This window comes from Pecten maximus, chromosome 1, assembly GCF_902652985.1.
Source record: "Pecten maximus chromosome 1, xPecMax1.1, whole genome shotgun sequence".
Classification (NCBI taxonomy): Eukaryota; Metazoa; Mollusca; class Bivalvia; order Pectinida; family Pectinidae; genus Pecten; species Pecten maximus.
Genome location: NC_047015.1, coordinates 46,193,245 through 46,206,566, shown reverse-complemented (window position 1 = coordinate 46,206,566; position 13,322 = coordinate 46,193,245). Strand labels below are relative to the sequence as shown.

General features: G+C 35.3%; 1 protein-coding gene across 4 annotated transcripts in view; it reads right to left on the bottom strand.

Annotated features, from left to right (window-relative positions):
- LOC117335464 (paladin-like) overlaps positions 1 to 13,322 on the bottom strand; it is a 142,393-nt gene that overhangs the window by 17,468 nt on the left and 111,603 nt on the right. For all 4 annotated transcript variants that reach the window (XM_033895476.1, XM_033895484.1, XM_033895493.1 and 1 more), the window contains exons 4-9: positions 10,578 to 10,742; positions 9,775 to 9,938; positions 9,591 to 9,666; positions 7,554 to 7,699; positions 4,464 to 4,563; positions 3,054 to 3,158 (exon numbers count right to left, since the gene is read on the bottom strand). In XM_033895476.1, the coding sequence (XP_033751367.1) occupies positions 3,054 to 3,158; positions 4,464 to 4,563; positions 7,554 to 7,699; positions 9,591 to 9,666; positions 9,775 to 9,938; positions 10,578 to 10,742 (756 nt within the window). The remainder of the gene's footprint in view (positions 1 to 3,053; positions 3,159 to 4,463; positions 4,564 to 7,553; positions 7,700 to 9,590; positions 9,667 to 9,774; positions 9,939 to 10,577; positions 10,743 to 13,322) is intronic.

Genomic DNA, 13,322 nt, shown 5'->3' with positions numbered 1-13,322 from the left:
CTGCAGCGATGAACAGTGAAAACATAAGATTTTGCAGTGAAAATATTAGTCTTGCAGTGAAAATATAAGTTTTCCGTTTTTGACTAATCAGAGCGGACCTTTGTATTCACCTCGTTGAAACTTGTTGATTTTTCCAGTCGAAGCGGAGATAGATAAATTGGTTATTTTGCTGTATTTCTGAAATTTTCAGACTTAAGTTTTTGACAAAATACTCACTTGACGTTAGCTATTCATGCACAGATTCTCCTATAACAGCAGAAAACTCTTAAATTGCTTTGATCAGTCCTTTCAAAATGGCGCCGTCAAGTGGACGTGGAGTAACGTCACAAAGAGATGACGTCATTACTGATTCCCGCACTTTTTGACACTATTAATTTTTGGATGTTTTTAATTTTGTTTTTGAGTTATGAAATGAAATAAAAAGATAATTGAATGGTTTCCTGTTAAATATAACATAAGTAGCGCATAAGGTAAAGTTATATCTCTTTTCTCCAAAGAATTAAAGCAAAGACAACAGGCTTGATCATGTTATGCCAACAAAGTCACAGGTCAAATGCTACTCCTCACAGACTTAGAAAAGCTCAGTTTTCTTGCCATGCATTTGGCACCTCTTTTAAATCTTAAAAACTGCAGGCCCAAAGTCACATATTTAAAAAAAAAAACAGCAACCCTTCATCGCTGGGTAAAGATCATTCATTTGAACAAACATGACAGCCTATCAGTCTATTGAGAAATGTTAATTTATAGATACCAAAATTGTGATGGACTTAAAAGAAAACAGTTGATAAATGAACTCTGATACACACATCACAGCCATATGATACATACAGTTTGCCCATCAGCTTCAGAAAGTTAATTTGCGACCTGGGCTCACCTCTCTTGCTACAAGTACATTTATGTATGAGGATGCAATTTGTTAGATAGGAACCATGACAGGAGCTCAGTGTCTGATGTCAATAAATGGCTTGACACTAGTCTGACAGACTCTCTAACACACTACTTACAGCAAGCAGTTCTATCTAGTACACAAGCCAAACAGAATCGCTTTTCACCTCTAATTGGCTATGCAGTATAAGTTAAATATTTATTCTACAACAAGAGTATGAACAGCATATCAAATGTTACATAATCATATTGATAGGCAGTTCATGAATATTTATATGTAGAGATGAACTGAAACTACCCACACACCTTCTGCAAGTTTACAATGGGCCACCGAAAGCTTCAGCTTACAATGGCATTGAGGCAGTGTATCAAATTCACTGTAAATATATGTTATCTAGGACAGTTTAGTTATATACTATTGTTTTGTTTTTTATGTCAACTTAAAAAAAATTACACAAAGAATAGGATTTAAGGACAAAATCTTAGTTGTTAAACTTTTCTTCAATTCTATTTTGCCTTTAACATAACATACTTTTTATCTTAAGGAATTCATTTAGTTAAGAAATATTAATTCAAATGAAAATTTTCATATAGGAAAGTATTATTGGATTAAAGAGAAAAAATCGTAATTTGTATAAGAAGTTTTCCTAAACTTCTGTAATGCATTCCTATGAAACTTTAAGTTAAGGAATATTGATGAAACTATTAATATCAATATATGCTGGTGATCTAGTAAATGGGTGTTACAGCCCAGACTTGCCTGTAGGTATAAAACTGCTGTCTCCTACATGTACAATCAATATCTACAGAAGACTTGTGTGGGGCCCTGCCACCAGGGATACACAGTATTGAACATATTTCAACACCAAAATGACAGTTGTTACCATTGGATAACTCAGTTATGTTTGGCATGCCCTGTAGCTGCTGCTGTGATATACATTACTGGAAGTCGGCTGATTTACTTACCACTGTGAGGATATCCTATACTATACTATCAATGACATTTGGTTTAATCTCTTCCCAACAATTAACTGTGAATAACATTGGTTTAATCTCTTCCCAACAATTAACTGTGAATGACATTGGTTTAATTTCTTCTCAAATAATTAACTGTGAATGACATTTGGTTTAATCTCTTCCCAACAATTTACTGTGAATAACAAAATATTGGTTTAGTCTCTTCCCAACAATTTACTGTGAATAACATTTGGTTTAATCTCTTCCCAACAATTAACTGTGAATAACATTGGTTTAATCTCTTCCCAACAATTAACTGTGAATAACATTGGTTTAATCTCTTCCCAACAATTTACTATAAATGACATTGGTTTAATCTCTTTCAAATAATTTACTATCAATGACATTTGGTTTAATCTCTTCCCAACAATTTACTGTGAAAAACAAAATATTGGTTTAGTCTCTTCCCAACAATTTACTGTGAATAACATTGGTTTAGTCTCTTCCCAACAATTTACTGTGAATAACAAAATATTGGTTTAGTCTCTTCCAAACAATTTACTGTGAATAACATTTGGTTTAGTCTCTTCCCAACAATTTACTGTGAATAACATTTGGTTTAATCTCTTCCCAACAATTTACTGTGAATAACATTTGGTTTAATCTCTTCCCAACAATTTACTGTGAATAACATTTGGTTTAGTCTCTTCTCAACAATTAACTGTGAATGACATTGGTTTAATTTCTTCCCAACAATTTACTGTGAATAACATTTGGTTTAGTCTCTTCTCAACAATTAACTGTGAATGACATTGGTTTAATCTCTTCTCAACAATTTACTGTGAATGACATTGGTTTAATTTCTTCTCAACAATTAACTTTGAATGACATTGGTTTAATCTCTTCTCAACAATTTACTGTGAATAACATTTGGTTTAATTTCTTCCCAACAATTAACTGTGAATGAGATTCACTTTAATCTATTCATTCCTTATAATTTATTATAACTGAAATTCAGTTACGTTTTCCTCCCAACAGAATTTTAAGAAATACAAAAAAAAATTGTACAGTATTGCATGTGTGGGTGTGTACAAAATACTTTAATTCATACTACTATAATTATGATTTAGATTTTATGCTAATTCTGTGATGTTCACCAATATGATTCTCTGTGGGGCTTCAAACCGAAATCCTTGCTGTGTAGAACTTACATCCAGGACATAGTCAGTCTTGATACTCTCCAAGTTGTGTTTGCACTTGAGGATCTCAGACCGTAGGTTATACAGCTCCGAGCATGCATCAATGACCGCGTCAACCTAGAACACAAAACATTATTCAGTTGGTGGTACCATTATATTACGGATGGATATAGAATATTCCCAACCAACATAGATATCCAATCTTCAAACTTCAAGTTTGACCCTTGACATTTTCACCTTGTTAAATGACTAACAAATTTAGATGGCGGTTGATGTCATCTGTATGCTGAAAAAAATAAAGTAAATTTATTTAGTGCTTCATGTCATGTGCTCAAGCTTAAGGATGGATAGATCGATGAAATTATCCCCTATATATAGTACAAAGAGGAGTGTTATACAATCAACATGACAACTCTAAATCGGTTTTTTTTCATCCCAAACTGTTTGTTCCCACTGGTAAAATATAACTTGACAAAATGATAAATGAAACAGTTAACATGACAGCATCATTTGGAACTTAAAACGCTCCTCAAAAACCTGATGTGTGTCAGGGATTGTGTGAGCTGGGATATGATAAGTTTAGCTTCCAAAGAGAAAAGTATAGGATCTCAACGATCATGTAGGACACATCAAACAATATTTCTGGTGTAGGCAAAGTGTAGTTTCCTATAATTGTATTTTTTTTTCTGACATTCTGATGTAAACCATGCTGAGCTCAGCCAATTCAGACTGACATAACCACTGACAGGTTATAGACATTATAACCTCCTGATAAAATGACAAGTAAATTATGTGACAAGTAAATTATGTGACAAATAAATCATGTGACAAATAAATCATGTGACAAGAAAATCATGTGACAAGTAAATCATGTGACATTAAGTAAATCATGTGACAAGTAAATTATGTGACATTAAGTAAATCATGTGACACGTAAATCATATGTGACAAAAGTTTCCCTCATAAGAATATCCAATATTTTTACCCTTTGTACCCATGTTGACCTTTGCCACTTGTCACCTTAGAAAAGGTCAAGGTCATCCATTTTAACTACTTTGATAGCTCTTCATTCTTCAGGAAGGCTAAGACAACTGATACTTGTCTGTCCTGATTTACAGGATGAAGACTGTCTTCATTTCAAGATGCTATAAGACCAGATACCAGTGGATCCTGATTTACAGGCCAGACTGTCTGACACTGCACTCAAGCTCAGGCTATTTCTTATTCCTATACCATAGAAAGACAATTAAATTCCCATCATATATAAGTGTTCCATCTACCTAATGATTACAGCATATAAATTTTCTATCCATCTATACATCTATATTTCTATCCATCTGAATCACTATATGTAAATTATTGATGTCTGGTGATATTTTCTGAAGGTGAAATTATCCTGTCATGTGATGATGTAACACACACCTGATTTCTGATTGTCTGACCGTTGGGCAGCAATTTGACCAACCGCTGTACAGCGCGGTAGTCTCCCTTGTCGTATGAGGCTTTCTGAGAATGTTTCCCTCTACAAAGCAACCACAGCTGATATAAATATCGGTAAAGATTATCTTTATTTTATAGTTTCCATTAAAAGTCACATGTAGAAACTGAAGGAGACAAATACATAAACTTTTACACCAAGTGCTTACATTTGTTTATGCATTAAACATTTATATTTCTTACATGTAATTAAAATTAATTGAACTGACAAAAACTTTTTTTTATTGAAGATTGGTTTGGTTAGGTTTATTTTGTTTAACGTCCTATAAACAGCCAGGGTCATTTACTGACATGCCTTGTTTCAGTGGTGGCGCAAGCCTGAGTACTCAGAAACAAGAGATCCCAGAGGGATCTTGGCGCCCACCATTGAATGATCTTCATAGGTTCCATGTCAGATTGATCTTTTCTCTACTTTTCCCTTCATTTTACTAATCTGTGCAAATCGAGACATCCCTCCAGTACTTTTCAAACAAGGGAATCCTAGCTATATAAGAAAGTTGAGATTTAACGATAATGGCTGTTTGTTTGCCAGGTTGTTTTCAGGACAGACTGGTCCAAAAATGCAATACAAGGAACCAAGGGGAACCTACTTATGAAATTTGAGAAAGATCCATTCAGTACTTTGAGAAATAGAGATAACAAACTTCAATTGTCAAAATCCAAGATGGCGGTCTGTCGGCCATGTTGTTTTCCGATTGGTCTCAAATCGCAATATGCATAACTAGGCACCAAGGGAAACCTTCATATGAAATTTAAGAAAGATCCCTTCAGCACTTTCTCAGAAATAGCGATAACAAACTTCAATTGTCAAAATCCAAGATGGCTGCCTGTCGGCCATGTTGTTTTCCGATTGGTCTCAAAACGCAATATGCATAACTAGGCACCAAGGGGAACCTACATATGAAATTTGAGAAAGATCCCTTCAGTACATTTTCAGAATTGGCGATAACAAACTTCAATTGTCAAAATCAAAGATGGCTGCCTGTCGGCCATGTTGTTTTCCGATTGGTCACAAATCGCAATATGCATAACTAGGCACCAAGGGAAACCTTCATATGAAATTTGAAAAAGATCCCTTCAGCACTTTCTCAGAAATAGCGATAACAAACTTCAATTGTCAAAATCCAAGATGGCTGCCTGTCGGCCATGTTGTTTTCCGAATTGATCTCAAAAGGCAATATGCATAACAAGGCACCAAGGGGAACCTACATATGAAATTTGAGAATGATCCCTTCAGGACTTTCTCAGAAATAGCGATAACAAACTTCAATTGTCAAAATCCAAGATGGCTGCCTGTCGGCCATGTTGTTTTCTGATTGGTCTAAAAACGCAATATGCATAACTAGGCACCTAAGGGGAACCTACATATGAAATTTGATAATGATCCCTTCAGTACTTTCTCAGAAATAGCGATAACAAACTTCAATTGTCAAAATCCAAGATGGCTGCCTGTCGGCCATGTTGTTTTCCGATTGGTCTCAAAACGCAATATGCATAACTAGGCACCAAGGGGAACCTACATATGAAATTTGAGAAAGATCCCTTCAGTACATTTTCAGAAATAGCGATAACAAACTTCAATTGTCAAAATCAAAGATGGCTGCCTGTTGGCCATGTTGTTTTCCGATTGGTCACAAATCGCAATATGCATAACTAGGCACCAAGGGAAACCTTCATATGAAATTTGAAAAAGATCCCTTCAGCACTTTCTCAGAAATAGCGATAACAAACTTCAATTGTCAAAATCCAAGATGGCTGCCTGTCGGCCATGTTGTTTTCCGATTAGTCTCAAAACGCAATATGCATAACTAGGCACCAAGGGGAACCTACGTATGAAATCTGAGAAAGATCCCTTCAGTACTTTCTCAGAAATAGCGATAACAAACTTCAATTGTCAAAATCCAAGATGGCTGCCTGTCGGCCATATTGTTTTCCGATTGGTCTCAAAACGCAATATGCATAACTAGGCACCAAGGGGAACCTACATATGAAATTTGAGAAAGATCCCTTCAGTACTTTCTCAGAAATAGCGATAACAAGAATTGTTTACGGACGGAGGGACGGACGGACGGACGGACGGACGGACCACGGACCACGGACGCAGGGCGATTTGAATAGCCCACCATCTGATGATGGTGGGCTAAAAAGCCACTGACCCACGGTCAGTACCAGGCAACTGCCCCACATGGGTTTCGAACTCACAACTAAGAGGTGGAGGGCTAGTGATAAAATGTGGAGACACTATAGTTGAAAAAGTATTGTGATAATTACAAGCTGATTAAAATTCAATAGTCATTTTCCCACTCAAACATACATGTAAATCACTTGAGGACATTTAGGGGTTGCTATTTAGACTCATACATTCAAAAGAGTAGAACCATAAGTCAAATATTTTATTCAGTCCTGTCAATTCAACTTAACCAATTTTACTGTACCTGATCAAAAAGAATGTCTGGTCTTCATGACACACTACAGCATCATTTGAATATTTTTAGTATCTTTTACCCTGCTGACTTACGTGACATTTATTAGTCAGTTTCGTAAACATAAGAATTGTAACACAACATCCCAGTTATGTACTAGATGACATTGACCTTTCGGTCTTTAAGAAAGCATATGGACAATCTGCAGAGGCACATTATTACTACAAAGAGGAGACCCAGATGACAAAATATCTCACCTGAAATTGAATTGTTTTAAAATCTAAAACCTGTAAAATACAATTGTTTAACTGAACTGCTTCCATTTCCTCATCCTTATCATTTGATTATATAATTATAGCACAGAATCTCAATGTTTCTTGAAAAATGACCAAGATCACACTCTTGGATGAAGATCTTGGTAGCATGATTTTGTTCATCTCTTCATGTACAGTAATTGTAAACATGGATTTAAGCTATGATCAGTAAAGGAGGAGGCACTTGTTTATGGTATAGTCAGGTACAGAAACTCATCACTGGTCCTTTGTACTAGGAAAACTATAATTATACTGATCTGTAGAATTGCTGAACATACCTGGTCTCTGGAGGGAATCCGGTTTTGTGAGCAGCCATGAGGCAGCCCATTACCATGGCAGTGGTAGAGCGTCCCATACCTGTCTGGCACGTGACCAGCATGGCCGGTTTATAGGTAGACGACTTCTCCAAGTACTTACTGGACTGCTGCAATCAGAACGTAAGTCGAAAGGTCTAGGACAGGCGTTTTAATGTGTTAAGAAGTGTATTTCTGTATGTCAAAAACACAAATTAACACTAATCAATTTGTATATTTGGAAACAATAAATCAAAGCAATTAGGAATATCATAATTTACTATACATACTATCTGAAATATGGAAGACAAATTACCTCATACCTTATACAAATATAAAGTTTATTGTACAGGTGTATCAAAATGAAGGTGTGCATGTGCATACATTATAAGAGGCCCATGAGCCTTACCAGTCATCTGAGTTCTAATATGTATACTGATAGATGATGTTTTGCTTTTAAACTAAAATTTAACACATCTTACCCTTATGACCTTGAAAGTAGATTAGGTTTATTATTTCAATTAAAACACTGACAGGTCAGTAAGGGCCCTGACGTCAGACTATATATATCCCCAATAATCGTCAGTTTTGCTTGGCTAACAGAAATATTAATACCAGTATAAATACACGTTTTTTAGTTTCAATTTCTTTTATCGGAACTTTAAAAACCACACACCAATAACAGCTTGGGTAATTTCAGAGATCAAATTTGAAATTTGGACCCAAATGACCTTGACCTTTGACCCAGTGAATATGATCTTTGGTAATTTGATTATTTGTAAAATTCTGACTAACTTTGCTTCATAAAGTCCTAACAAAATGTTCAGCAACAGAAAAGACACAGATTTTGACCTTGGCATTTGACCAAGTAACCTTGACATATGAAAAGTTGACTCCATGTGTATTTCCAACCAACTTTGCTTCATACATGTCATGTCATAACAAAATGTTCATCAGTGAAGAGATACAAAATTTGGCCTTGACCTTTGACTCAGTGACCTTTGATCAGTTGACTCTTTGTTTCATTCTATGCAATTTTGCATCATGTCTTAAAAAATGTTCAATAGTTAATAAGTACAAACTTTGACCTTGACCTTTCATTTTGGTGAGTTGACTCCTTGTTTAATTCCTTCATAATGTCATAACAAAATATGTTTAGCAGTGAAAAGATACCAAATTTTACCTTTGCCTTCGTTCAGTGTCTTTGACCCAGTGACCTTAACCTTAGGTCAGTTTATTCTGTTAATTTCCAACCAACTTTGGTTCATCATGTCATAACAAAATGCTTTTCTTGAACTTCAAAAGGGCCTAATTACCTTGACCTTTGACTTTCTGATTTTCAACTCAGCATGTATTTTTGTAAACTTACCAAACACCTTGACCATGGGACTCTTGGTTAATGAGAGTAAGTCATTTAAAAATTATAACACATTTGACCCCTGTGTCCTCGAAAGTATTATATCAAGGATTTTAACAAACTTGGTCGACCTTTATCCCAGCATATCACTGGCACAATATCATGACCCTAATGGCTTTTGGTTATCGAGAAGAAATCGTTTAAAGATTTGAACATATTTGACCCTAATGACCTCAAAAGTGGGTCAAGATTCATTTAAACAAACTTAGCAGCCCTTCATCCTATTATGCTACTGGCCCAATATCATTACCCTGGCCTCTTGGTTAATTGTTGAGAAGTTGTTTGAAGATTTTAACAGATTTGATGCCTGTGACTTTAAAATTATGTCAAGGACATGCATTTGAACAAACTTAGTAGCCGTTTTCATCCAAGCATGCTACAGGCAGAATATTATAACCTTGGCCTCTGAGGTCTTGGGTTATTGAAAAGATGCAGCCAAAAATGAAAAATGTTTATGGAGGACACACAAAAGTTGAGTGCTATACAAAAACTGTAGTTCACTTCAGACTTCATCTCAGGCAACCTTGTAAGTGTACATACAATTATGTAATTATATATGTGTACAAGTAAAAATATTGCAACCTATCTTCATGTAGTCTTTATACCTTAAATACATTTAAAAAGGCATCCACGTCCTGGTATCTAGGGGCCCCAGAGTAAGGGAAGCACAAACGTTGATATCTGGAACCAAAAACAACAAGTGTTAGATACAGACTTTTAACAGTATAAACTCATAAACTTAGAATGCTGTAAAGGACAGTAAGTATCATATACAAGGAGTTTACCTACCTAACACACTGACTACATAGGATATGGCGGGCATACACTTCCTCAGACACAAGCAGTTTGTCCTCATATTGAATATGCATTTCATGTGGCTCCCTCTGCATGTTCTCAAGGTCGTTATAAAAATAGAACTTGTTTTCTTCATTCATTATAGCCAAGTCAATCACCTGTGATGTGAGGACAAAAACAAAAGTTTTATTTGTACATCTGAACATGACAACTGATGAACTGACATATTTCTGATTAAACTTACATTTTTGTTCTGATGTTTGATATTTCACATTACATACCCACATATATGACAGCTAGCTTAAATACAATCTGTAGGCAATGGTTTAAGTAGCTAATATATTGCTTACTCTTTGAACAAATTACAACTGTTTCCATGGTAGTCCAAAAAGCCTTGGAAGCACTCCATTTCATACTTCAGGAATGCAACATATGGCCATATCAATTAACTTCACTAAATCTGGAAAAGGTCACACGACATGACCTGTCCAGATCTACACTAAGTATGATGATGTCACATCTTTAACACACTCTATGATGATGTCATATATTTTTACACACACTATGATGATGTCACACAATTTTACAAACGATATGATGATGTCACATCTTTTTCCACACACTATGATGATGTCACATCTTTTTACACACACCATGATAATGCAACACAATTTTACACACAATATGATGATGTCACATCTTTTTTACCCACAATATGACGATGTTGCATGTTTTTTACATCTACCCAGTAGGTTTAAATTGGATGATGTACAGACTTTATCAGTAATTTGACTGACCTCTTTCCTGACCCTTGCCTCAGCCTCGTCTGCTTCTGTGGGACTGCGTCCAAAGATCACCAGGTTGTTTAAGTTATCTTGGTCACGTATAGAAAATGGCACCATGTCAATGCCATTATCTACAAACAGGACTGGCTCCTCGCGCATGTTAAAAAGGAAAATCTCCTGCAAGTAAAACAATTATATATATATCTATACACTATAGATTTATATATATATATGTATACACTACAGATGTTTGTATCAATACATTGAAGTACTTATAAAGGTCATAAGTCAAAGACATCAATGAGTACACTAATTATGTAATTCAGGTGATGATCATGACTTTCTGGAAATACATCCCATCAGAACTTACACATTATAAAGGTTATATGACAGCTGCAATTTTGCTTGAAAAAATGACAAGGCATGGAAATGTTTCTTTAAGATAAAGTAAGAGGTTGGTATACCTGGATGTCAAATATATAACTTAAAAGTATTAAGGTAGGAATGCATTCGATCCTTGTTAATCCAGCCACCTGACTGTTCCAAGCCAAAATGGCTGGAGAGTGACAGCTATAGGATTATTTCATTGGCTAATGAATGACAAACAGCAAAGGATCTGATTATCATTCTATCTTGGAAGCTGAGTCACTGTTTTAATCACAATGATTCAATTAGCCCATACCCTCCTGTAATAGTATCCAAGCGGTGCCGGTGTCCCGAAATGCATCATCATGCCCTGTTCTTAACTCAATCAGTGCTAAATTTAGAACCATCTGATGACACCTGGTGACACAGCACACAGCATTTTCACACCTGAGTGTTAATTATAACACGTGAATCTGACTACCTGTGATGATGATAATTTACAAACAAACAAGTCTTACAATAAATCTAAAGCATCAATGGGGAATGGATGACTTTTACAATTATATTAGTAAGTGACTCTCAATTGTTTTAATCATTTGTTTTGTTCATCAGACAAATTTTCACACAAAAACGAATATTATGCCCCATTTAAAGGCCCTCATAAAAAGGGGAACAACTCTCAATAACATAAATACAAGGAGTAGATCCACGGAGCGGATTCATTGTTTCAGCAGTTTTAGATCAAATATATGAGAGGACACATTATATAAATAAATGGAACTTCGTTAACTCGAACTGGACAGGACAACGAGAAAAGATTGAGTTGTCCAAGTGTTCGAATTAAGCGAGTTGTCATTTTTGATACGAAGTTTGGTCAACATTTGTCTACATTATAACTCCGCTCTGACGCTCATCAGTTTAGTGTAAAGACTCTGGTAAATACATGTACATTTATATGTAATATTTCGTTCTGTTACTCGTAGTTTGGTGTAGTTTTGAGTCACGAGAAAATTTCTTTCGCTTAATCACTTCAATAACGATCTGATGTACATGTCATGTTTGTAAAAGGAATAACGATAAAACGGAATTCAACAGAATAACAATTTATTAATGTCATATCAAATAACTGTTTATTTAACACAGATTATATGTAAAACGTAACAGAACCATTACCTTATATTTGACATATAATATACTATTTGATAGGCCAACTTACATTTTACCGACAGCCACGCCATTTCCATGTGTATTAGCACAGGAAGTTGGGCTGCACATGTGCGTATAAAATGTTACTGTTACTGAGTTGGCGTGTTATCCAATTTAATAGACAACGCTGACCGCTACAGTCATACTCTGAACACCTCGGCAGTTAAATTACGCTATTGTTTCAGCTGTTTAAATATTTAATCGGCACCGGTGACTGTTTCATTTTTACGCCTGTAAAAACATCAGCCGAGCACCCGTGTGTCAGAGATTTAGTTCCGCTTGAGCGAGCGGGTAGATGAGTTGTTGACTATCGTGTGTACTATTATCGGCGACCGCCTTAGGAAATTACCTGATGTAAGTAAAACAGTACTTTTTATCACCAAGAGTTGTTGTTATAAGATTCCACTGACAATTTCTTTAATGAATTCATGAAACACTTATAATAGCATATAATAATCGGTAGGTTTGTAGTGCCGATACCTTAATTGAGTATTACAAACGGAATTTTGATGTTAAAAAAAGTCAGCGTTTACCACAGATCATAACAAAAATGATACTTTGAGTTATTCGATCATTTCAAGAAGGATCTTTATTGTTGGGACCAAATTTTCACTTCGTATCATCCGAGTTTTTCGATTTTTCTGAGTTTGAGGTTTCCGAGTTTTCTTTACTAAGATAAAGAGAGAATTCGGCCGGGACTGACAAAGTTATAGCTTCGAGTTAAGCGGAGAATTAGAGTTTTCCGAGTTCAAGTTAACGAAGTTCCAGTGTATTGGTAATTTACGATTAGAATATATCTCAATTAAAGTTAACTTGAATCATTAATAGGTATCAATATTACCACATGTGATTAACTGACCTATTCATTACAATACCTGCAGTATAGAGGTCTATTGAGATGAAAATGTATCTTGATATACACATGTGTCCCATTGACCAATAGAGAATGCATGGTCATCAAGACTCAGTTATAGCTGTACGTACTATTTGCTTGACAAAGAAACAGGCATTTCGATAAGAAACCTTGCTAGCATTGTTTTCAACCCTGGTTAGTGTTAAAGAAAACATCTTTTCAAATTATAATGGATACTGCATGAAATCAAATCTCATCCCGAACATTTTTGTTGTTGTGTTTAAACTTATCTTGCCAGTTTTATTGCACTTATAAGAAACAGGTATATCATA